This window comes from Arvicanthis niloticus, chromosome 26, assembly GCF_011762505.2.
Source record: "Arvicanthis niloticus isolate mArvNil1 chromosome 26, mArvNil1.pat.X, whole genome shotgun sequence".
Lineage (NCBI taxonomy): Eukaryota > Metazoa > Chordata > Mammalia > Rodentia > Muridae > Arvicanthis > Arvicanthis niloticus.
Window position 1 is genome coordinate 13394478 of NC_133434.1, and position 26375 is coordinate 13420852.

The 26375-nt window shown below is 46.3% G+C and overlaps 1 protein-coding gene and 1 long non-coding RNA gene across 4 annotated transcripts in view; one reads left to right on the forward strand and one right to left on the reverse strand.

Annotated features, from left to right (window-relative positions):
• Window positions 1-17100, forward strand: part of Jaml (junction adhesion molecule like) — a 29047-nt gene extending 11947 nt beyond the window's left edge. For all 3 annotated transcript variants that reach the window (XM_076924964.1, XM_076924963.1, XM_076924965.1), the window contains 6 exons: window positions 2374-2486; window positions 6513-6744; window positions 9715-9865; window positions 11814-11874; window positions 12932-13015; window positions 15898-17100. In XM_076924964.1, the coding sequence (XP_076781079.1) occupies window positions 2374-2486; window positions 6513-6744; window positions 9715-9865; window positions 11814-11874; window positions 12932-13015; window positions 15898-15963 (707 nt within the window). In that variant the 3' untranslated portion in view covers window positions 15964-17100. The remainder of the gene's footprint in view (window positions 1-2373; window positions 2487-6512; window positions 6745-9714; window positions 9866-11813; window positions 11875-12931; window positions 13016-15897) is intronic.
• Window positions 11501-24467, reverse strand: LOC143439113 (uncharacterized). The gene is made up of 3 exons (XR_013107520.1): window positions 23612-24467; window positions 11985-12111; window positions 11501-11844 (listed from the first exon to the last, which is right to left on the reverse strand). It is a non-coding gene; the product is annotated as an uncharacterized LOC143439113 (long non-coding RNA).
• Window positions 24468-26375: the final 1908 nt, after the last annotated feature.

Sequence of the window (26375 nt, forward strand, 5' to 3'; positions counted from 1 at the left end):
CTCATGATGCTAGTCACAGCCCTGTCAGCCTTGCTTGTCTGTCTCTGACAAGCCTTTGGCATAGTACTTGGTAGAGTGTAGGCAACCAATACACATTAGGGTAATGGGTGAAATTCTCAAACTAGCGCCCCTTGTGTGACCCCAGTTTGTGAGAGTGGACCATAAGAGGTGGCCTCTGACACCTCCTATCACTGTTCTTACATTCTTTTTCCTTAACTCTGAAGCTGTGGTCCTCTAGGAAAAAGGAGGAAGACAATGCTAGCTTTCCCCCAAGATTCTCCTTGTGTGCCCCTCCGATGCTGCACCTACACCTTCCTCAAAGTGCAGCCTACGACATGGCTGCCCTTTCTAGTCTAGTGGATATAAAGAAGGACTAATAGGGACCAGCGACAAGAGCTGAAGAAGCCAGGAAACTGGCTGGGATCATGTTGGGGTGGTCAGGTGTTTCCTTAATCACTCACGAGGAAACCCACATTTCTTCCCCTTTCAGCCAAAACAGGAACAGATAGATCTAAGCCCTAACGGTTTTGCCTTGTTGTTGCCTGGTGAACGATGGTCCACTTGTTTATAAAGGTGTCTCTGTCCATGTGGACAGAGCCCCAGGCCTCCTCCTACTCACATGATGGGATAGAGTAGAGTGTGTTTCCTCTCGGATTCACATTTGAGTTCTGACTTTTCTTTTCACTGTCCGTGTGGCTTTGGGCCCCCTTCACTCTTCTTCCCTGTAAAACGGGGAGCAATATGCAAGAACCTAGAAACATTGTAATTTCTTTAAGGGGTGGGGGATGCATTCTGTGGTGGAGCATGTCCTTAACATATATGGAACACTGGATGGGCTCAAATCATAGGGGCTGAGCATGCATGCTATAACGACTAATTGCTATGCAGCCTTAAGGTGTCTGCACATGCTCAGTGTGTTAGAAAGACTCAGAATGTTCAGTTGTTATTAATTTAAAACATGAGTGTTCAGTTCTTAATGTGCTCAGATAATGGAGAGGGAGTTCCTTCTCTGCCGATGCCTTTTGGAGTGGCTTCTCACTTCCTGTAGAAGAATTCCCTCTACTGAGTTTAAGTTCATATTATTTTCTTTTGCTTTCTTCCCACTGCTGTGTAGCTTTCTTGCTGGGCAGGAAGTTCTTGTTCTCCCAGGGAGGCAACCTGGATGAGAAGTCTGCTTATGCACTGCGTTGGTTTGCTCGGACCTTGATTTGGCGTTCTTTGAAAAGAAGTCTTCTACTTAAGACTCAGGCTGGTGCCTCCTTTTGTGCTATCCTGCCTTTGCTTTCTAAATCGACCCCATGGTTGTTTTGTGTAAGGTAGCGTGGAAAAGTTAGCAATATTCTGCTTGCTTTCTTTTCAGGGACCTCTTAGTACGGCTTCTTCAGAGAGAATATGGCAGGGTGAGCTGCTTGCACAACTCAGTGGAAGTGTGGGGTGGGGTCAGATGGGGAGGTAGCTTTGGAGAGGGCCGATGAAACAGACAGAAGTCAAAGGGGAGAGCTGGCTACTTCCTTGGCCTAATTTGCAAGGAGTCTCATGATCTATGTTGAAGCCAGAACTAAATCTCAAGCCAGTCCCCAAATAACTTGTAAAGCGAGTACAAGAGGTTGAAGAAAGTTGTCCATGATTCATCCTTTCCCCCCCAGTTAGAAGAACAAGCAAGTTAAAGATGAGAGCGAGTTTTCAGACTTGCCGCATCCTGTTTGTTCTGGGCAGATGTGGGTCTCTATGTCTGTGAGGTGAAAGTGGGGGCTTTTTCTGTGCTTACCGTGGACTTCAAATATGAGAGGAATGGGGGAAAGAGAACGGAGTTAAAGGCAAGTAGAAAGAGTTGACTGAGTGTATAAGCAACAGGAACCTCAGACTTGGTGACTGTGTGGGGGGTGGGATGGGGGTGTGTGTGGACCATTCTCTTATGCTGGGACACCATGTTGCTTTGAGAAAAGAAAAAGACTCTTGGATATTTTATTCACATGTTTGATGACCGTGACATTTTGCTGTTAAGAATCCTTAGCTACACTTTATTATTTATTTGTGTGTGTGTGTGTGTGTGTGTGTATGCTACATATACAAGACACAGTTGTATTTGTTCTTTTCCATCTCTATCCACTATTCTGCTTAGAGATAGGATCTCTCACTAAACCAGAAACACCACCATTTTGGCTAGTATGGCTGACCAGCGAGTGAGCTCTCAGGTCCATCTGTCTCGGTTCCTGGCGATGGGCCTGACCAGGGATTGGATCTCAGGTCCTTTGGCTTGCAGAATAAGCATTCTTACCCACTGAGTCATCTCGCCAGCCCCCAGACTTTATTGTCTAGAAAGGCTACTTGATTATACTCTACATCTGACTCAGTTTACCATTCTATTCCCAGAGCTCAGAGTTCGTGTAGGTGATCAAACTCAGATGAGATGTTTTTTCCAGAGCACAGAAGAGAAACGGGTGACCAAAGTAAAGTGGATGTTTTCTTCAGGAAAGCATGCTGAGGTAAGGAGAAGGAAGTTTTCTAGAAGTCCCTGGCTGGAAGCAGAGCAGGGGGGAGGAGGATCAGCTTTCAGGTCCATGGGGTGGGGTGACATTGTAAAAGCCTGGGCCTTGGCGTTGGTCAGAACTGGCTTCCTGTTTTAGCTATTTGGCTAGGCAATTTTCACTTCTTGGTGGGAAATATTCTATTGAAGAGAATGAGGAGAAGTGAGGGAGGAGAATAAGGATGAAGAGGGGGTGGAGGAAGAAGGAGAGGGGAAAGAGGAAAAAGGAGGAGGAGGAGAAGGGAAGGAGGAGATGGACAATTGTTTAACTTTTAACATTTCCAAGACTCGATGTGCAATTAGATATGGTAAGCTCTTTGTACACGGTGTGGCCAATGGATTTGGGATCCTTTTAACCTCCTTCTCTCTGTGTGATTCTTGTCAAAGGAGGGTGATTTTTGTGGCCTATTTCAGGAAAGCAGTGGGCTAGGCATAAAAGTTCAATCACATTCTTCTCTTAATGTGCCTAACGTGTGCTATTCATGTAAGTTTTGCCTGGTGTCCCATTACTCGTTTTGTGTGCTGGAGAGCATTTTCTTCACCTTCGAGAACTTTCCAGGGCTTGGGATTGGTAGCTCCTTGGGAACCAGAGCGAGGGCTAATTCATGGGAACTGTAAATCAATAAATAGCAAGTTAGTTCACTGGACTAACAGATCTCAACCGTGACATGGTGATGTCTGTAGGGTTCAAAATGTACAATAAAGGCTGGTGAGATGGCCCAATAGGTAATGGTATTCGCTGCCAAGCTTGATGACCTGAGTTCAGTCCCTGGATCCCATATCATAGAAGGAGAGAACAGAGTCTACAGGTTGTCCTCTTACCTTTTATATTCACACCGTGCAACTGCCTCTCAGTAAATAAATGTAATAAGCATGTGTTATGCGTGATATTCTAGTTGACCTGTTGATGATAAAAACTAAAGTGCAAAGTTTATAAGCTAAAATGTAGTCCAGGCAAACCCACTAACAGAGTCATTTGCACGTACCTGCTCTTGTATGCTATCTGCAGAGATCAGAAAGGGCAGCATCGAGGCAGAGGGTGGGGAATGATGGGTAGCCCCAAGTTCACTCCTAAGAGCTTGTCCTGTATGTTTGTCTTTGTTTATTTACTTTCACATCTGTATATGTACCACATGCATGCCCAGTGTCCATGGATGTGGAGAAAGGGAATCATATTTCCTGAAACTGGAGGACAAATGGTCGTAAGTCAGAACAAGTACTGTTAACTGCTGAGCTGAGCTGAGCTGAGCTGAGCTGAGCTGAGCTGAGCTGAGCTGAGCTGAGCTGAGCTGGACCAGCAGGGAGTTCTTTCTTGGCAGGGTCCTAAGTGGGAGTTGGCCTTGAGATGAGAAGGTAAAGAAAAAGGAAGGCTTAGTCTTGCACAGCTGATGGCTCACGCAAGCAAGTTTTTAAAGAAGTATTACACCCAGTTGGGTGGTGGTGGCGCAGGCCTTTAATCCCACCACTTGGAAGGCATAGGTAGGCAGATCTCTTTGAGTCTGAGGCTAGTCTGGTTTATAGAGATAGTTCCAGGAGAGCCAGAGCTACACAGAGAAATCCTGTCTCAAAAGTCCAACCAACCAACCAAAACTCAAAATTTAAAAAAAAAAAAAAGAACCAAAACAGTACTGGACCCTGTATTTTTAGGGGAGAAATGGGACAGAGTCAGCAGAAATGCTCACTCAGTGGGATGCAGTCAGCAGGAAGCTAATCAGGCAGCGTTACACAAGGGGAACACAGAGTGTCTCAAGAGCATTACAGCCTGGACACACAGTGGCCTTGAGTCTAATAACCACAGCCCCTTAGGGTGGGAAGAATTCTGTTCTGAGGCCACAGTTCCCCCAGTGCCTACCTAGCTCCAGGCCATCAAAGGCTCTGGCAAGCATGTTCCTGGTTTTACAGAAGGCAGAAGGAGCTATGTTCCTTCTCCACACATCAGGGCTTCAGGGAAAGCCTTGGTTAGCCCAGCCCTCTACACTGAATCTGTCTCTCCAGCCCCCGTTATCAGGCGTGTGTAGGTCACGCATCAAATAAAGGATTCACAGCAGAAAGAGGAGTGGGGGCCAAGTCTCTCCATTTGTGTTTCTGTCTCTAACTCGTTACCTTTGCCCAAAGACGTCTCTTTCCTTTTTCTTTCTTTCTTTTTGAATAAACAAACAAACAAACAAACAACAACAAAAACTAGTGTGAGAGAGGTAGCTCATTGGTAGAAAGGGCGCTTGCCTTGTACGCTAGAGACCCCGGTTTCAATCCTTACCACCGTCTCTACCACGACCACCACCACTAAATATCCACATGCCTTTGTAAAACATTCCAACCTCCACCTATGTAAAGACGCTGTTTTTGACGGGACAGTAACAGTAACGGTAGAGGTGGAGGATTATTCACGGTGAAGCAACGATGAGGCGGGAATCTCAAACAATCAATAAGGCAGCTCTCCAAAGGAGCCATTAAGCTCTCAGTCTATGCAGATAGTCAGGGAAGCCTCATGAAGGTGACATTCCCATAGTGGTCTGAAGAAAGTGAGGAGAGGGAACTGGAGGGTTCTAGTTATAGGGGTAGCAAGAACCAGCTCTCGGGGAAATAGCTGGGGCATCTGTGTGATGGAATTGAAGAGAAACATGAGAGAGAAGGAGTCAGGGAGGGCCTCTAGGAGAAATGAGGGGCCAGGGAAGGTTTAGAGCAGAGGAGCAGCACACTGGGTCTTAGCTTGTCATCTGCTGAGGAGACTGTGGGGAAGGGTGAGCAGGGAGGGAGGCAGGCAAGAAAGCTGTTGCTGGAGAGATGTTTCTGGTAAAGATGAGGCATAGCGTGGGCCTTGCAGGAGCTGGGGCAGGGCAGCTGGGCTGGGGATGTCTTCTGAAGGCAGAGGGCACAGGATTATCTGGGGAGTTAGATACAAGTTGCTCAAGAAAGAGGAGTTAAAGATGACTCCAAGACCTTTAGGCCGAGCATCTGGAAGAAGACATTGCTATTTACCAAAGTGGGATGGACTGGAAGGAACTGGTTTGGGGGCAATAGTCAATTTTAGACATGCTTTAGCTGCCTGCTGGATATCCCACTGGAAGGGGAAGCGTTACACAATAAAGTATACTTTTGCCCTTTTCTTTCTTTCATTTTTTTTTCTGGAAAAGCAAAGAGTAAATTAATTTTATGCTGTATTTTCATTCTCTCTGTCTCTCTTGTCTCTGACTCTGTCTGTCTCTTTCTCTTCCTCTGTCACTCTCTTGTCTTTAGCTTTGGTGTAGGGGGTTGAACTCAGGATCTCACATATACCTGGCAAGTGCTCTGCTTCAGAATCATAACCCTAGCCCTCTTTCCACTCCTTATTCTGAGATAGAATCTGGTTAAATTACTAGAACTTGCCATCCTCCTGCCTCAGCCTCCTGAGTAGCTATGATTATGGGCTGAAGCCACTGACCCCTTTAAAGCCCACCTTGTCTGATGAAACACTTGTTTATGGTTTGGTGTTGTGCTCACCAGTACACACATGTTGTGCATGTGCATATGACCATGGATAGCAAGAATATCTTCCGTACTGTGCGGATGCATCACCTGTCAATTAAAAGGCCTATGGCTTATGGCTTTGGCAGGAAATGGGAGGTGGGGCATCTAGAGAGAGAAAGGATTCTGGGATAGAGTCAGGCGGGGGAGTCGCCGGGAAGATGTGACAAGACAGACTCATGGTATCTGAGGACGGGTAACCAGCCAGGACAGACTGTAAGCTAGAATAAATGGTATATGTTAAGTTATGTCTAGTCAGAGAAGAGCCTCGCTATATGACCAAGGTGTTTGTAAATATATTTTGAGTCCGAGTCTTATTTCTGGGAGCATGGGCCTGGGAGGAAGAACCAGGGCCAAACTTCAACAAACATGACTTTGTGTTATCTAACACTCTTCTGCTCTTGGATGGCAGAGTCTTGTCAGTTGCGAGATCTCCCCCACAGTCCTCCCCCAGCCTCACGGTTTTGACCTTTCCTTGTAGGAGGAGACTGTCTTGTCCTATGACTTCAGCATGCCTAGTGGAAACTTCCAGAGCCTGGGGCGCTTCCGCAACCGTGTAGACCTGACAGGCGACATCTCCCGCAATGATGCCTCTATCATGCTTCAAACAGTGAAGGAGTCTGACCAAGGCGTGTACACTTGCAGCATCTACCTGGGAAAGCTGGAGTCCAGGAAAACCATTGTGCTGCATGTGATCCAGGACGAATCTCAAAGTAATTAATATTTGGGTGAAGAGGGCTAAAGTGCCACGCATGACAGCAGGGCTGTAGCGGGAATGAGTTAGGCATGCGCAGTGGAGGGAGGTCCAGGCATGCGCAGTGGAAGGAGGCACTGCTGAGAGTGAGTCTGCATCAACCTGGCTCACCAGATGCCTGGGTTCTCCTTACTCTGTTTCTGCATGCTGTTAGGCCTGGAAAGGAGGCCTAGCATACAGTGAGCTAACGTACAATGAGCACCAAGTCTTTGCCAACCTCCACCCATGGCCGGCGTAGTCCATTGCTGTAAGGACATGGGAACTTGGAGTGGAGTGGAGATCCCAAGTCAAGTTTGCTTGGCTTTGAGGGAGTTGCACATCCACGTGAAGGGAGACTAATCCTAAACTGTGAGAGACAGCAGGCGACAGAGAGAAAATAGGAATGTTCCAGAAGGAGAAACAGTAGTTTCTGATGAAAGGGTTTACGTTCTGGCAAACAGTGTACACCAAGGAGAAGGAATACTAATCGTATTGACTGAGGCAAGATTGTGCAAGGCTAAAGTTAAATCTTAACTCTGTTAGCAGTCAGGATGTGGGCTGCAGACTTTCCCCCTTACTGGGGCCTGACGGAGCTGGCTGTGGTCGGCTCAGAGTGGGGGGAGATGACTAGAAAGGGAGGTGCTTCAGGGCTTTAGGCCTGAGACACCTTCTTGTCAGAGCCAAATGGTCCCTGCTGAAGCAGGAAGCAGGACAGATGGGTTTCTTCAAGACATTTCTTCATTCCTATATGTGCTCTGTTCTCACAAGCCTGCCTTCCACTCCACAGAGAAAGCACACCAAGGTGGGGCATAGGGGCCCACCTCCTTCTGAGGCTGCCCCACCCATAGACACCTCTATAACCCATTCTTGTCTCCACACAGCATCCTAAAGCAGATGAGTTCCTTCCTGACCAGGGTGTCGCTAATCCCTGCGCTCTGGGGTCATTCCCTCATTCACTGGGAATCCTCCAGGCTTGCCTCTTTGACTCCGCACTTTCTCCCTTTTCTCTGTCAGTCTTGCTCAACTGAGTTCCTACTCCTGACAGTGCCCCACGTCAACTCTCACCCTACAGTAGTTCTGTTTTTCACTCAGATTGCTGGGCCCACTCTAGCTTAGATCACCAGTGGCGTGCAGATCATCTGTCCCCAGCCGTCTTCACCGTAGTGATATTAGACACTGTGTAAAACCTACATTCAGCATTGAAAGCAGTTAGATGGCCATGAATGTGTATAAACTGCCATAGGGGTCTCTTGATATCTGAAGAAATTTGGTTCCAGAACTTTCTCCTCCATTGAAAATGCCAAAAATCTGTCAATGCCTAAACTCCTTATATAAAAATGCCATATTAAAAAATGGCAATCGTTTATAACAGATAAAAAGCCCCCTAATTTCTTCTTGTCCTATGTGTTCTGTTCTCACAAGCCTGCCTTCCACTCCACAGAGAAAGCACACCAAGGTGAGGTGTGGGGACTCACCTCCTTCTGAGGCCACCCACCCGTGGACATGTCCACACCCCGTTCTTGTCTCCACACACCATCCTGGGGCAGATGACAGTTCTTCATGATCATCTTCAATCCACAGTTGGTTGAATCCAAGGATGAGGACATAGAGATGAAGGAGAGAAGGGCTGGTTTGGGGATGGAGGGGGTTCTATGCATGTATATATTTCATCTCCACCAATTCCCACAGATCCTTCAAATACGCATGCCTCTCCCTCATCCCGTCTCCCCAGCACTGGTTAATGCCAGCATCATGGGTGTGGTTATGTAACTGGATGCCAGGGAGTGGCCTTGATCTCTTCCTTTCCTAATCTAACAGATGAGTATGTCCTGTCATTTCTAGTGATGATTTTGAGGCCACCTTCCTACCAGGCCTTCACCAAGCTTAGTCTTAGCTGTCTTCTCTATTAGACTAGTCTTTAACCAGTCCCTGCTGTCATTCTTAGCCAGGGCCATCCATCTAAGTCACAAGGCAGAGATTGCATTTCACCACTTATAGATATAACTTGAATTGACTTCTCCATGACTTATAGGAAAAAAAAAAAAAAAAAAAAAAGACAAACTCTTTGCTGAGGTGATGAAGCTCCTTCCTGATTTGGACCCCATTGCTTCTCCAGTTCCTGCCACATCCTCAGCTTCAGCCTTTGAATGGCACTTGTGGGAGGCTGCTTCCACACTCCCTCAAAACATTCTGTCAGGCCACCAAGCCCTAAGCATGATGTCCTCTCATCCTTTCTCCATATTATCAACAGCCCAACAAACTGAATGTTTCTTTTTAAATCCACATTAAAAGTTAACACTTGCTGGCAAATGTCCCTTCCCGTGCTCCGCACAGAACTTAAGCACCCCTTTCTCCCCGCCCCTCTGTTTCTGATGCAGACATCTGTGGTCATGCATGTAGAAGCTTGTGGATTTCTGGTTTCGTGTTTGTCTCCCTCCTTGAAGGCAGGAACTGGGTATCAATTGTCTTATGTCTAGAGATCTCTGATGACAAAGAAATGCTGATATATGTCTTTAGAATAAACAGATGAGCTGAGTGAAGGACACTATACTGGTGGAATACTCTGAAGACTTATTATGATTATACAGCTGGATATTACAGCTTATGCTCTTTCTAAAAACAATTATTTGCCCATAAAAATGTCAGTGGCCTTGAAAATGCCTGTAAACCCAATTTTAACATAGCATTAGTGATGTAAAGGGTGCTTTGGCATAGGCAAAGGCAGCTGTTTCTTCTGGCAACTTTAACCCACATGTTAGGGCTAAGCAAAGAATGTTGGGCTGGTTCTTAGCCTAATGGAGATGTTGTCCCAGGGTCCTGATATGAGATGTGGCCTGGCTTTCTCCCTCTGCTTCCTGACCTGGCTACTGCTGCTTGGCATAAGGCAGTGGGGCTCTCTGTTCTTTTCTAGAATACTAAGACCCTCCCAATGCTCTCTCCCTTTCCCAAGGTTCAATTTTACCAACTACTTCAACTAAGGGGAGTCAGATGGGGATCCTGGATGGAAATCAGCTGGTGATCATTGTGGGGATCGTCTGTGCCACCCTCCTGCTGCTTCCGGTTTTGATATTAATTGTAAAGAAAACCAGGTGGAATAAAGGGTACGTGACTGTCCCCCCCTTCAGTTAGGAGACTGAGTGTGCACACTGTCTCTAAACTATCCTGGAAGAGTAGCCACATCACCCTAATTGAGCCTGATCCTATCTAATCCAAAGTGGCAGAGAGTGCCAGCACCCTGTGATGTTACATTGGTTGTTATATTTGATGCCATTGTAGATGGCTCTGTCCCCTTTGAACCACCCTCCAGAAAGGCTTGAATGTTACCATACCATGCTCATTCTCCTTGCTGTTATGCAAAGTTTATCAACTCCCTCACAGATGGAGGCTTAAGTGGAACACAATTCATTTATAAACCTCATGCCCAAGGTGTGGCAGTACCCAGGGACTGCGTAGGAGAAGTTATTAATTGGGGAGGAGAATGAGACAGGAGTCCCTATGTACGCCAGGCTGGCTTCGAACTTATGATCCTCCTACCTCACTCTCTCACTTGCTGGCATTGCAGGTGTGTACTATCATGCCTGGCTTGTGTTATTTAACTGAATTACATCACTCGCTCTCCCAGACTCAGAAATGTCTAAACACCAGGGCACAGCTGCTAGAATTTTACTGATTATTGGCAGCTCTTCAGTTTACAGACTATTAATGAAATAAGTTGATGGTTTAAGCTAATGTCCCAGTTGAAATCACAGCAGTGGGAAAGACCCCATGAAGACCAAGGATGACTGGCTTTTTCCCCCTCCTGTGCTGGGGATTGAACCCTGTGTCTTGCACATTCTACACTAGCTTTCTTCCACCAAGTCACAGCACCTCCAGCCTTACAGCACTGATGCCCGAGTGGCTTTTCCCAGGGGAGTGGACGTTCTAAAGAAAGCAATTGTGTCTGCTAAGTCCATCCCCTACTCCCAGAGCTGTCTGATTTAGCTTTGAACTTGCCTAGTCCCTCTAAGGGTCATCTCTCTAGACATGATGCATTTGAGCAAAAGACTGTGTAGTTTCCACTCTCAATTTATGTCCGTACTGTGGCCCTCAGTGTTACGGAAAGCCAGTTCCTTCCAAAGAAACACCGTTATCCTGAGATTCCCACCTAAATACAATCACGGTAACTTCGCTACTAATAAAAACCTGGAGAATAGAGCAGTTTTCAGAAGGGCAATGATTAGATGGATGAGTATTCCATTGAATGAATATACCATTATGTTACAAGCCAGCATGTAATGTCGTGGGATAGTAGTCAGGAAGGTTGTAAGGGGAAATGCACAGTAGGATCTGAGTTACAAGAAGGAAGTAATACAGTGTTCACGTCAGACGCCTCTGGGCTGAGCATGCTTTGTCTGAGAGTTACTTAGACTGTCATTGACAAAGTATCTGAGGGATAGTTCTGAGGAGTTATTAGACAATGAAGATACCAATCTGTCTGGTAAGAGGTCCACTTGGAAACCTGTAGTATTTAATTCATTCAACAACTTTACAATCATGCTTTATTTTCATGCTTATACTTTAAAAAAAAATTCTGCCTTAGATCAAAACAGATAAAAAAAAAAAACCCATAAATTTAATGACAAACACATGAGGTAACTGGCCAAGAGATCAAAGACAAAGAGCCTGATCAGGGAAGGTCAGAGCACACAGCCTGGTGGGTTGGGGTAAGGGGGTGGGAGGTGGGGGGGGAAGGGGAGGGGTAGCTTCAGGAGTAGCTGGGACTTCAGATGCTATTGTGCCCAGCCATGCTAGTGTGAAAACAGAAAGACGAAGTTACATTTCTGCCAAATCGTCCCCAGAGGGGTTCCCGTTTTCACCAGAAGAGCTACTCTTGTGTGTTTAGTTCCTCCCAAGAATCTCTCCATAAAGAGATGCAAGGGTCCTATGTAATGTAGGTGTCACACTGGATGCTGAAGTCCCCTTCAGCGCAGTGTTCTTTCTAGGCGCACTTGAATCAGCATACCGTGTGAGCTTCAGAAGTTAACTCCGTGTGCTTCTCATGCCTTACAGTTCAGTAAGCTCTATGGCTTCTGTGAAGAACCTGGAGAACAAAGAGAAGACTAAACCAGAGGTGAGAGAAGAACCAGCCCTCTGAGGGGGACACGGATGCACACACACACTTTAGCAGGAATCACCGGGAAGGTATAGGGTGGAGGCTGTCACTCGGGAACTCTGTCTTACCCGTTCGTCTCAGCTCTCAGCTCATAGACCGTGGCTCTGTGCACAGCAGTGACTTGGGAAGCCTTAACCACCACCTCTGAGGCTGGGGTGGGGTAGCCTGGGCTACATCAGCCGTGGGCGGCAGATCCTGGGGATAGGTATAGGAAAGAACCCAGCACTTGAGATCAGAAGGCTCCGCTACCTTCATGAACTATGGGCTTACTGGTTTCGAACAGGTGCTCAGGAGCCTTTAGAGGAGACGGAGATGGACTTCCGCCTCCACAGGGCTCTGAAGTGGGGTTATAAATAGGAGCTGAGAGATCAGCTAATTTCCCTGAGCTCCAATATCCTCCCTCTTCCTCCCCCCGCCCCCATTTTTCTCTCCTTCCCCTCCCTCGTTTTAACTTTTTGACACTTCTCTTTGATCAGTTGGCTTCCTGAGTTTTGGGTTGCTTTTGTCCCAAGAGTAGGATTTTTGCTCAACCTGGTTCAGTCCTTAGAAGCCTGAGAATGTGTCATTTTTTCCCTGAGAGCGACAGGCTGGGAATCACAGTCCTCAGCTCTCACAGCAGTGAGGCCCAAGGAGGGCCCTTCTCACCATACCAACTCTCTGAGAGATGATAACAGCTAGCTGATAATTAATACCAACTTGCCGTGGCTAATCAGAAGGAAGTGGCCACCGCCTACAAGCTATTCTGAAGCGTGAGGGTGGTCTCCCTACTGCCAAGCCAATACCTAGAGATGCAAAGATGTTTGGTTTTTGAAGTTGGTGCCCTTTGATGGTGAATTAGTTCAAGAAGTCTGAAGCCGGAATGATCACCATTGCTAATTCTGTAGCTCTCCTGGTTTGGGTTTGGTTGTTGTTTTGGTTTGGTTCTTTTGCTTTGGTAGCTGAGGCCCGGTGAACAGGTGGAGCTGCTCTCTTTCCTGGGTGACACTTAGGAAATTTTGTATTCTCTCCACCTTAGAAACACGTCTACTCCTCCATAACTACGTGGGAGACGGTAGAGAGAGGACCAAGCGGAGAGTCAGAGGCCACCTACATGACCATGGTGAGAACTCTTCTGGGTCTTAGCTGAGCCAGGTTTCTGGGACGGGAGGAGGTGTTGGGGAGGACACCCCAGGCTCCCCAGGTGGTGGGTGTGGGGAGGCCATCTGGAGAGGTTGTTTGTAGAGGACAGGGTTTTTCCCCAAGCACCAGGAAACAGGGAGACCAAACCCTGCTTAGTTCAGGTTATAGAGTACTTTCTCCCAATCGTGAAGCCCTGGGCTTGGTTCCCCAGCACTGTGTAAGTCAGTTGTGGTACTACATACCTATAATCCCAGCACTAAGGAGGTAGAGGCAGGGGGATAAGGAATCAGGATCATTCTCAGCTGCATACCCAGTTTAACTCAACCTGGCCTACATGAGACCCTGTCTTAAAACGAGATGTGTGTGGAGGGCTAGGGAAATGGCTCGGTAAAGTGCGTGCTGTTCAAGCACGAGGAGCTTGCTTTGAGTCTTACCCATAAAAAGCTGTCAGCACATCCATCTGACAACATGTAATCCCAGCATTCTTATGGCAAGATGAGAGTTGGAAACACAGCCTAATATAGGTGACAACAAACGAGAAAGAGACGCTGTCTCAAACGAGGTAGAAGGCAAGGACTGATACCCAAGGTTGTCTTCTGATCTCCAGATGCACCACTATATGATGTGCCTGTACTTATGCTCACAAATTCAAATGCACACATACATGCATGCATGCACACAAATGCACATGTACCCATAAATACATGCACAATACATACATGCATACACACAGGTGTATATGCATACATACATACCTGCATACACACAAATGCATATGTACACATGCGTGCCTGCATACAAATGCACCCATACATACATGCATACATACAAATGCACATGTACACATACATACATGCACACACAATTGCACATGCGCACATACATAAACATACATACACATACATAGTTATTTCAAAAGATAAACATAAGATCCCTTTTGGCCTCTGGCTTTATTTATTTTGAACTTTGCTATTAGCTTCTCACACTCTAACTGCCGTGCAGGCTACATTTCAGAAGATAGGATGGAGTCTGAGTCTGAGTCTTATTCCACTCAGAGAACTCAGAGAAGAAAAGCACCCAGAAAGGCTCCCTGCTATGCAGTATGTAGGGGCAGGGACAAAGGAATTGGCTCACAGTGGCACCATGTTAATTTGTAGACTAATTAGTGATCCCCACCCCGTGATGGAGCTGTGTTCTGTTGAGTTCAGGAAGGCAGGCCTCCCAAGCATGTGGAATGATGGGCTTGTGTTTGCTCCTGCCATGCTGCACAGAAGACACATGATTCACAGCTGATGGCAGTGGAGAAAGTTCTGCCTAGGCATTGTGAGAACAGAGGCCTGGCCCTGTTCCATTGAGTAAAACATTAGCCCTTCCGAAGTCACGAATGAATAGATTCATTTTCTTCTACATCCCTCTTCCATTATTGCCATGTGATAGTCCAGCAACAGGCCAGACTATATCCTGGCTTTTAGAGACCCGCTGACATGGCTATTGGTAGGAGCATCACCTACAAACACAGTCTGTAGAATGTTTTGAAGTGGAGGTATATCAGAGCCCTTCACAGCTACCCACGTGCTGTGCAAGAAAAACAATACCTGTGTTCCCTTGATGTCCTTGTCCCCTTGATGCCTCAGGTCTGCTAAAATATGGGTGAGGTAAGGCCCAGGCTACAGATGCAGAGGCCTTCAGGGCTGGCCAAGTCACTTAGAAACACTATGTGCAGGGCTAGAGAACTGGCTCAGCAGTTAAGAGTCCATGCTGTTCTCGCAGACGACCCAAGTTTGGATCTCAAAGGTCATGTTAAGTAGTTCATAAGTGTCTGTAGCTCCAGTTCCAGGGGGACCTGACACCACCTTTAGACTCTGTGGGCAACTTCACTCCTCCCCTACATATATATAATTTTTTAAAAAAAGCAAATCTTTAAAAGAAAGAAACACATGCCAGCTGTGGTGACACACAACTTTAATCCTAATACTTTGGAGGCAGAAGCAGGTGGATCTTTGGGTTCTAGGCCACAAAAGGCTGGCAGATGGCTAAGCAATTAGGAGTTCTTGCTCTGCAATTATGAGGACCAGGGTTCAGATCCTAGCACTGCATAACAAGGTGAGGGCCCTGCAAATGCCTGTGTCTCCAGCTCCAAGGGTCAGCCCCGTATCTTTTTTGGGTCCCTGTATATAGGTTTGTACAAGCGCACGCGCGCGCACACACACACACACACACACACACACACACCTGCAGCCAAACTCTGGGCTACAGGCTCTTATTAGAAACTGTAGCAGCAGAAGTGTTCTTTGATAGACAATGACAATAAGGAGCCTGTCGTTTGTTGCTGTTGACCTGATTAAATTGCTTTAATGTAGTCTGTTTCTTTGTTTCCAGAATCCGTGGATTTCAGCCAACCACAGATTGAAAGTATTTGGGAAGTGTCTATAAATAGCATGTGCAGACTTTTGTTTTTCTTATTAGATATCACACTATAACACCTAATCACATGGCCTTTGGAGTTGGATGGTTAGATTTAAATCCTGCCTCTGTAACTTAGCAGGTGATGGTTAGAGGCAGGTAACTTACTTGCTTTTCATCTTTGAGCTCAAGGTCATTCTCTGCTATATAGTGAGTTTGAGGCTAGCCTGGGCCACATGAGACCCTGTTTTATGGGGGTAAGGACCAAATGAGTCAACCTATGTAGAATTTAGTATGTTATCCAACAGATAAGGAAAATCACATGACAGGCTGCTACTATTATTTTTTGACTTTTTTTTCAATGATGGGGATTGAACCCAGGGCTTTCTACATGCTAGACAAATACTTCATTCCCAGCCCCTAACTGTGTACAAATGTTTTTCTTCTCTTTCTCCACAGCACCCAGTTTGGCCTTCTTCCCCCAAAGCATCCAGTTTGGCCCTCTCTTCATTCAGATCCAAGTAATGTGGTTGAAAAAAAAAAAAAAAAAAAAAAGGCTTGGGAAATTCCCAAAACAGAGCAAACTTTCTGAGAAGGAGAGACTCTTCGGTGGGCCACTTCCCTGGGGCCACTGTGCCAGCTATTTTAGACTTGTGTTTTTCAGCTGGTCTCAGCCTCCATCAAAGGCCTGAAGATGGAGGGTTTGGAGTCCGACAGGAAGACTAAACTGCTCCAGATAACCAGGCACTGATGAGGGGAGAGAGACTGGGGACTTCTCCCAGAAGTGGTGTGCTGGTTGGTGAGAACGGGAAGCTGCCTACCCTACCTTCTACTTTCAAGCACTCCACTGGACCGGATCTGTCATGTGAACAGTGATTTGCTTGCTTGTTTGTTTCTTTGTTTGTTTTTGTGGATGAGCTCCTAAGAGACTCACAGAGATATAAACCAACAAAAACAATTCTTTTGATGAATTATCCCCAAATAAGTGCGGTCTGTGGGAACCATTTTTTTTTTTTTTTTTTTTTTTTTTTTTTTTTTGTCCCGGATGAAGGGCGAGTGGGGGAAATTTGAAGCATGGCACTCCTGAGAAAGTGTCCTTTGAGGAGAGCCACAGTGGATTCAACATCTGTGGACTGGTTTAGTTCTGGAGGAAGGTTTAGGGGTAACATGTTAGACATGGGCTATGAAAACAACTCTGGGATTTCCTCATGCTGGGAATCTGTGTTGGGGGCTGAAGCTAGGCCTGTGGAGTTTGGACATCCATCTTTTTCAAAAGTCTTGAACAGGCTTGCCAAAGCAAATGGCCAATGATTGAATTCTTGGTCTGAAATATGAGATTTCTATACTTTTCATTGTTATCATGAGATTTAAAAGGGTTGATCTTACTTAAAAAAAATTTTTTTTAAATGGGAGGGGTACTGGAGAAATAGCTCAGCAGTTAAGAGAACTGGTTGCTCTTGCAGAGGACTGGGGTTTGATGGCCAGCATCCACATGGTGGCTCATAACTGTTTGCAACTCCAGTTCCCAGGGAGCTGACACCTTCATCTGGCTTCTGTGGTCCATCCCATGTGCATGGTACATGGACATACATATAGGCAAAACACCCGTACACATAACATTTTTTTAAATGTTCAATAAAAACTAAATAAAAGTGTTGATCTTAAAAATCTTGTTTTTTTTTTCTTAATCTTGACTTATGGCTCATAGGGGCCAGCAGGGACTCCAGTTCTGGTCACCATTTCTTAACTGTCACAGATCTTTCCTCTTTCTCTGGATCTTTCTCCTCATTGCCCATTCAGGGGCAATAAAAGTCCTTCCCTCCCTTTTACTTACTGGGGACTCCATTTGTAGTCTTGTTTATACCAATGCAAGTACTCTGTTATTGACCTACACTGGCCTAGTCCCTGGGTTACTGATGTCTTTGCTTGTTTGAGACAAAGTACTGCACATAACTCAGTGGTAAGATCTGTTGCTGGAGACACGATACACTTTGGTAAACACAGAGAAGTCAGCCTGGTGTCAACAGGAAATCATCCTTGTTGGCTAGCTTTCATAGTGCCAGAAGGTGCTATGAAGACCATTGAGGGGGAGGCATAAATGTTCTTACCTAGTGCTGGACCACGCACTGACACACACTGAACCTCCTGGACAATAGTTACATGACTTTTATTGGGCCAACCAACCACTCTCTGATTGAATTTGAGACCTACTCCACAGGAGGGAATTCATGCCCAGTACCATAAACCTGGCCAAAAGTCTATAGCTGGGGAGGTCCTAGGTTCTGGAATGGGGTGGGGACTACTTCTATTGTTTTGGTAAATGTTTGTGTTGTAAGACCGCTTTCTAAATATGTATGTCTATACTGATAGACGAGGGATGCTGTCAGCCTTGGCCAGAGGGGCTTCTTTTTGTAGCATGCAACAGTTGATGCAGAGATTCTTAAGTGGTCAAAGCACTGAAAATAAGTGTTGCTGAATACTCAGCCCTAATCAAGATGTCTATCTCCAAGCCACCAAGGCTCAGTGAGCACTGCTGGAGGGGCAGGAAGAGCTGTGGGATGCAGAGAAGTGCTGGCGGCTGTCCTCTAGACTTGACAGCAGCTGTGGGTACCTGTAGGAGATCTAGTCAACCACTGGGGGAAGGAGGGGTCCACGAGGTCCCACTCCTAGCTGTTGGGAGACTGTGGGGATTGATGGGTTCCCCATATCTCGAGGGGATGACTGCACACCAAATGTGGACCATTGGCTAGGAACAGCGCTAGTCAGACTCAGTGAGTTATTAAAAAAAAAAATAATAATCAGGATGGAGATAGCTAGTTAGATAGTTCAGTGGTTAAGAGCACTTGCTGTTCTTACAGAGGACCTGGATTCAAGTCACATTATACACAGAGCAGCCCCCACCCGTGTGTAAACTATAATGCTATCAGATTCTTTTGGCCTCTGTGAGCACCAGGCAAGCATGTGATGCGCATACATATATATAAAAAAAAAGCACCCATAAACATAACATAAAAACAATTTAAAACAATAAAAAAATTAAGACTAAAAAAAAAAAGGAAGACTAAAAAAAAACAGGAAGGAGACAGAGTATTGCTTTGTAGCCCAGGCTAACTTAGAGCTGGTGGGTGGTCTTCCTGCCTCAGCCTCTGGGGCGCTGGGATTAACCCCACTACAGTAGCTTGGATGGATAACTTTTGACTCATTCTCAAGTAGGACTACATTTTTAAATGATTCCCCAAACTCTCCCAAACACGACATGGTTGTCGTAAGTTTATTCTGTTTGTTCTTGGTGAACCACAAAAAAGAGTTACAACATTTCTCTTCTTGTTCTTTGGGGGCCACAGAAAGCATCTGTTCATGCTAAACGAAGATTGTGTTGGGGGCAGCATCCTATCCAGGACTTAGCAGAGTCTAGGCCTTTCCACAACTGAGGCGCTCACAGAGGAAGAAACTTCATTTGTGACTTATTGAGTTAAATTCTCCCTAGGGCTAAGGCGCCCATCTCTACTTCCTTAAACAGTGTGTGTGTTAGAGAATGGCCTTCTGTATGGCCTCCAGGATACAGAGTCAGGCAGACGGATGGTGATTTCACATTATTGTTCTGGGTTTGAAACTAATTGGGGTAGAAGCTTAAGAATGGGTGGGGGCAGCTTGGTCCTCAGAGAGCACAGTGTGGAAGCTTCGGGATGTCCGGCTTTGAACTTGATTCGTCCCATTCGGCTCCCATTCTGGGTTCGGTAGCTAGAACTGAGGAGGAAGGGCAAATCCACATCTTGCTCCTGTCCCTAGCTCCCCGCAAACCTTCCTTTGTATATTTCAAAATTGAGGCAGATCCACAGCTATCGAATATTAATACTTCGGGAGACCACAGGGACAACCTGATTGCTATCCCATGGCTTTCTTACACACACACACACACACACACACACACACACACACACACACACACACACAGAGAGAGAGAGAGAGAGAGAGAGAGAGAGAGAGGTGTAATGTCTCTCTGTGCTTGTATTAGTTCAGCAATATGCAGATAGACAGTGTAGACAGTGTAGGAAGAAGGCATTGAAGTGGCTGTGTTCAAGCCCCGGGCCAGCCTCTTACTTCTTTTTCATACCAAAAAGTTTATGTGAATGCTTTGGTGCCTATTTTCCCATATAAATGTTCTTGGCTTAGAAAGGGTTGCAGAGATCGTGAAGTAAAAATATCTTAAGTTCAAAATGCACCGAACACATTAACCTGTACTACATCAGCCTACCAACATCACACTGCAGAGGCTTGGGGGCTCCCTAGTTGGTTGCAATCTCGAAGCTGGCTGTGGTGACTTACCATTGAGGGAGAGGATGTTACTTCTTGTCACTAGCCTGGAAAAAGATCAAACTTGGGAACTCACAGCATGGCTTCTAGTGAACGCATATAGCTTTCACATTAGCACCAAGTAGAAAAGGCTTGTGGGTCACATCATGCTAAACTGAGGATTCCTTATGCAAAAGTGGAGATTTATGGGGTTTAATTTTTTTTTTAATTTATGTCTGTAGTGGTCAGAGGACAGTTGGCAGCCGTTGGTTGGTTTCCTACCACTCCATGGGTCTTTGGGTGTCCTGCTTTGTTTTCCGTTGCTGTGATAAACACCATGACCAAAAACAACTTGGGGGAAGCCAGGGTTTATTTGGCTTATATCCCCATGTCACAGTCAGTCGTACAAGGAAATCAGTGCAGGAGCCTCGAAGCAGGAACTGAAATCAAGGCCTTGGAGGAGCTCGGCTCACTGGCTTGCTGTGTTTGCTTTTCTGTAGAACCCAGGACTCTCTGCCCAGGGACAGCACCACCCACAGTGGGCTGGGGCTCCCATAGCAATCATTAATCTGTCCCACAGATGTGTCCACAAGCCAATCTGATGGAGGCAATGAGGCAATTCCTCAATGGAGTCGTCTAGTCTTTTCTTATGTGACCCCAGTTGTGTCAAGTTGACAGAAATGTAACCAGAAGACTCAGGTTGTCAGGCTTAGCAACAGGTGCCTTCACCCAGGGAGTCATCTCTTCAGGCCAGGATTTTTCCCCCTAGTGACTAAATTGAAGTAGCTTAGGCAATTGTGCCTGGGTTTAGCCTGCTTGCTTGCTTTCTTTCTTTCTTTCTTTCTTTCTTTCTTTCTTTCTTTCTTTCTTTCTTTCTTTCTTTTTTGTTTTTTTGTTTTGTTTTTGGGTTTTGGTTTTTGGTTTTTCAAGACAGGGTTTCTCTCTGTAGCCCTGGCTGTCCTGGAACTCACTCTGTAGACCAGGCTGGCCTTGAACTCAGAAATCCGACTGCCTCTGCCTCCCAAGTGCTGGGATTAAAGGCGTGAGCCACCACTGCCCGGCTTGGGTTTAGCCTTCTAACCCGTCAAGTTTGTTTGCCCAATTTGATTCATTGCTTCATTTCTTACCATTCAATAACTGGTTCTTTGGCTTTTTATGTGATGGTAGCCAGTAATTTTTTTTTAAATATCCCTTTATTTAAAAAAAAAAAAAACTGTGTGTGTGTGTGTGCACGTGTGCACATACACATTTGTATGGATGTTTTGCATGCATATATCATATATGTGTACTACCCATGGAAGTCAGAAGAGAGCATTGGATCCCCTGGAACTGGAGTACAATTGTGATCGGCTGTGTGGGTGCAGCGAATTGAACCCAGGTCCTTTGGTAGAACAACCAGTGCTCTTATCTTCTGAGCCATCTCTCCAGTCCCCTGCTATTCAGTCTGAATAGCAAAATCAAGTGGTATAAATGATAGCGTCATCTGGTGACTTGGCCCCAACCCCTTGTTAATTTTGATTTCTGTGATTACAAAGCCATTCAACCAGACACCTAAATTCCTCTTTCTATCTAAAGAAAGAGCCTGTAAGGAAGCCATGCCTAGGTAAGGGGTTTGGGGGAACAGAGGGGAGATAGTTCTGAAAGACATGAGACTACTGGAGATCAAGTAAGCTGGGTTTCCTCACCCCACAACAAGCAGTTTTTCTATTGAATTCTTAGCATTTTGGCCCCCTAGAACACCAAATGCTACCATACTTGTTGGTTTCTAGAAGCATCCAAGAGAAAGCAGTCCCAAGGGTTGAGGATGTAGGACCCATGAATAATGTAGACGCTAGTGATTCTAGAAACTAGGCTTGGAACTGGAGGCGGATACTGGGCCTCCTTTAAAGGCTCCAGCCCTCTGCTCCTTTGTTCCTTCTCAACATATTCTGACCTCTCCAAGGCTAGTCAATAAGACCATGCATCTACATGGGCTGTTATCTTTTCCAAAATGCTAGTGGTGTGTGCGCGTGTGTGTTATTATGCTGACACTGACACCTAGTTTCTTAGAGCCAAAGAGCCTTAGATTTTATGTACATTGTATTCTAACCCAGAGCAGTAGTCTTCCTCCTAGTCTACAGAACCCATTTCTCAGGGCTGCTGAGCTGGCCAGCTGGTTTGCAGATGTGGTTGGAGTTTCTTCAAGGGAGGTCAGGCAATCTGTGACCACTTCTGTAAAACCAGAGTCACAGTACTTTTCTTCTTCCAACAAAGAAAAAAAAAAAAAAAAAAAAAAACTTAAGGGAACTTAGTGTTTTCCCACAAAGCCAAGATCTTTCTCATAATGCTCGGAATAACGGTTATGTACCTGTTCCAGAATAGAAACAGAAGGTTCCGGAACTTTCAAAGACCCATCAGAATGTGTGTTTGTGGTTTCTGGGTTCTGGCCCTGTCTTGTCTTTTCCTCTGTGCTGAACCACCGTGCCACTCTCTTTAAAAACAAAAATCAAACCAGCAAACAGGGGTGTTCTGTGTTCATCTGCCCTTCTGCTTCCAAGCCTTACTCCTTTTGCATCCCTGCCTGTACTCACTGCCAGCTCTGCTGCCCAAATCCATATTCCTTCCAGCCGCTGTTTGAGTCTCATCCGGGTGATCCAGTTCTCGTATCTTCCAAGATGTTTTTACGCTTAATAAGATTCTGATCCTGCCCTCTCTTTCATGTGACACTTCATCTTCTCTCAGAGATTTGAGGCTCTTACACAATCTGCTTTAGGCCTTTTCCCTTGACCCTTTTGATTCTCATTCTATATAGGTCAATTCTTTTCTGACAGAACGCCTAGCAAACAGAGCAGCCTGCACAGGTTAGTCAGTCTGGTGGAATCTCTACACTTTCCCCAAATATATTCATAGATAGCCACTAATTCTCATCGGCTCAGGGATCAGCAGACACCCAAGGCATACTCAAAGCGCTACAGTCTAGCTGGGGGCGGGGGAGGGGTCAGTTGTGTGGATACATACTAGCCATATTCCTGTTAGCCCAGAGATGGCAACAATATCAGTGACAATGTTGCTATTGTAACCCCAGCAGATCAGACTGCACTCACTCTCGACTGTGCCTTGGCATTTTTATCTCCCTGTCTAGAATAGGCTTTCTCCAAAGACAGATGTATCTTATTTACTTCCGGGTCTCCAGTTTCAGCCAGCGTCTAGCACATAGGGCTGTTACAGAGATGCAGTAGTCCCACAGGAGCCTTTCTTTTCCATGGTTTCAGTTAGGAACCGTCAGCTGCCGTCCGAAGACCTACGTTACTTAGGGAACTTTCCATTTGATACATTTTAAGCAAGAGGAAATCGTGTGCCTTCCTGCTTCTTCCCAGGCTGGGCATTTACCACTTTTCTTTGTCCAGTGGACTCATCCCACGAGCCATCTCCTCATTAGTCACTTACTAGCTCTGTTGTCAGATTTTCTGTCTAGGAACGGAAGTGGTTGGTGCTATCCACTGTCTCAGGTATCCACTGAGGCTCCTAGACTGTGGATAATGGGGCCTTAGAATACCTGAGTGTGCTAAATGAGAGACCAGGAGTACGTGGCTTTGGAGCAGGTGTGTGTGTGTGTGTGTGTGTGTGTGTGTGTGTGTGTGTTTAAGATGAGTGTGCACTGTGGACTGTACGCAGGGCATGGAGCATGCTAAACTCTACCACTGAGCCATGCCTCCAGCTTTAGAGTAGATTTCTGAGACTATGAGCTTACAGAATATTTGGGAGAGGGAGGGTATCCCTAAGAAAATGCCAAGGCAGAGGCGTATGTGCTGTGCAGGGTCCAAAATAACCCTCTCACCTGATATGGACTGGCTTGCGAAGGGATAGAGCAAAAGAGAGAGTCAGTAAAATGGATCCCTACCTTGTACCCCACAAGTTGCCACGTGATCCACCGAGCATGCTGTTGACCGGAAGCTTGTATGGCTCTACGGATCCACCGAGGACCGCAGCGAACGGAAGCTTGTTCCTGTGTATCATTCTCTTTTTGCCAACCCCCCCCCCCCCCCCAAACACGGCTTCCCATTGCTGCTTGCAAACTCGTCAAGTTGAAAACTTTTAACACCTAAGAGTCTCCTAGAGGGGTCTTGTAAGACATGCTCCTTTTGACTTCTCGCGCTTGGCATGAGGGCCGTGACGTGACGTGACTCTACATCCCTAACCAGTTCCCAAGTGGCACCATAGAGACCAGCAGGGGATCGTACTTTAAAAAACTTAGTTTCTCAGGCGAAAGCCTGTAGCCTGGACTATGCACTTGTAGGCAAAAGGAAATTGCCTTTGTTTGGATTATTTCTAAGTTGACTTCTCCCAGCAGGGTAGGTAATTGAATGCTGTCCAATAAAATCTTCAGTGATAAATGGCACCTGGCAGAAATGCCAAAACCACAGGGCTTCACTTCCAAAGAAACCCGTCTTTGATTATAGTGTCATCTGTCTGCAAAACACCCCTGAGCTTCTGCTTCCTGGACTCCTATTGGCTCCCAGCGGAGGCTTGTCCCCTTGCAACAGATGACTACTGGCGCCCCAGTGGGCTATAGGAGGGTCTGACATAGCCCCTATTGCCTCATCCCTGTTCTGGCTACTACTGTTCCTTGATCCTGGAAGTCTGAGCTGGCCCAAGGCTCTTTGAAGTCTGAATACTTCAGTGACTCTTAGCCAAATCCTAGGGAGAAGCAGAAGAATGTAGGATTGTTTCTTGCCTCCTCTGACAAGTAAATAGAAGCTTCCAGACATTGCATGGGGTCGAGTGGGACAGCAAAGCAGTTTCCTTCAGTTTCTGGGCCTCACAAGGCACCATAGGCTGCATCAAGAAAAAAAGGAGGAGGCCGGCTACGTTAAACTAAAAATCTCTGCGCGCGGTCTAGGCTAAAAAGTGTCTGCGGCTGCCTGGTTGGTGGTGCTGCTGACTTGGCTGAATGAGACTGAGCCCAGTGAGTGAGCGGGAGGTCCGAATGATGCCAGTCTAGCCCCCTGGGCACACACCTAGGGTGATAGGGATGGGCGCTGGGGGGAGACTCTCCTGAAATTCGGACTCCTGCACTGTGGCTCTGTGCAGGGGCCATGGGAGCCCCTATGGCGGAGTGTCAGAGGCACTGGGGACAGGGTCAGTGCACCATCAGGACTTGTCACCTTCTGTCTTCTCACAGCCCTGCCTTGTAGCCCCGGTTGGCTTTGGGTCTTGTGCCCCTGGGACAGCTTTCAGAGACTGGGCTGGACTTCTAAATACATTCATCCCTCCAATGGCATCTCTGGATAGTGAATCTCAAGTCTCAGCCAGGCACTGTGCAGAACGCTCAGCTTTTCCCTGTGCAGAAGGCTCCTCCACCACCTGCTCCTAGACTGTATCAACTTGGGGGGGGGGGGGCTCCTCACCTGGTCATAAACCATGTGGAATAAGGGGGCAGGGTGGGGAGAGCATCTTCCAAAGACCTGGGTTTGAATCCTGTAAATTGGATCCAGTGTTCAGATCAGATTGTGATTCTTCCCTGTGGACAGATAACTCTGCAGAGCTACATAAATTATTCTGTATGAGAACACTTGGCTCTGTTCTCCTCTTTGCTTAGGACCACTTCTCTCCCAAGCTCTTCTACTTGTGACAACCTGTATTTCCCCCCCTCTTTGAAATAACAAGTTTCAAACATACACCAAAGTCAAGGGACGTGTACCCCCAGGCACCACCAATCATCTGGGACCATCAGCCACGTCACCCATTGGGTGTCAAAAACACAGATACTATCTTTATGACACCCGACAACATTAGTTGATATAATCAACACCCAGTTTACATTCACTCCCTGCTCCTCTTGTCTTAAATCTGTTCCTTTCCTGCGCGTTTGTTTGAATCGGGGTCCCTCAAAGATCCATAAGAGACTTGTAAAAGTCTCTTAGGTATTTGTACATCAGCCTTCTCTGACAAGTTCTGTTTTCTGTGGAAATGCTAGAGCAATGAGGAACTCATTACTTCCCAAGAGCCTCCTGCCCACTTCGCTGAACCCAAACAGTAAAAGACAACTCTCTCCTGGGTGTGTGTTTACATGTATGCATACATGTATGTATGTATGTATGTATGTACGTATGTATGTATACATGCATGTATCCATCCATCCATCCATCCATCCATCCATCCATCCATCCATCATCTATGTATTCTCTCTCCTTCCCCCGTGTGTGTATGTGTGTGTGTCACAGAGACAGAAAGAGAGAGAGAGAGAGAGAGAGAGAGAGAGAGAGAGAGCATGTAAGCACACAGGTGCCACTCATATGTGTTGAGGTTGGCCCACAACTTGCAGAGATCAGTTCTCTCCTTCTACCAGATGACCAGTTGTGTTCCAGGGGATCCACCTCAGGTCATCAGGCTTGGCAGTGGCTGCAAGCACCTTCCACCACTGAATCAACTCGATGGCCTTTGGGGTGTACTTAAATGATAAAAAGGACTTTCTTACAGCCCTTTGATAAAAATGGATGGCTCCAATAGTCTTTCTTTCTTTTTTTTAACTTTCTCTCTCTCCTCCCTTCCCTCCTTTTTTCCTCTCCCTCCCTTCCTCTCTTTTCTTGCAAGGGTCTTGCTTTGAAACCTAGGCTAGCTTTGGACTGCTGCGAGTTCCCAGAAGTCCCATTTCTGTCCCCCTA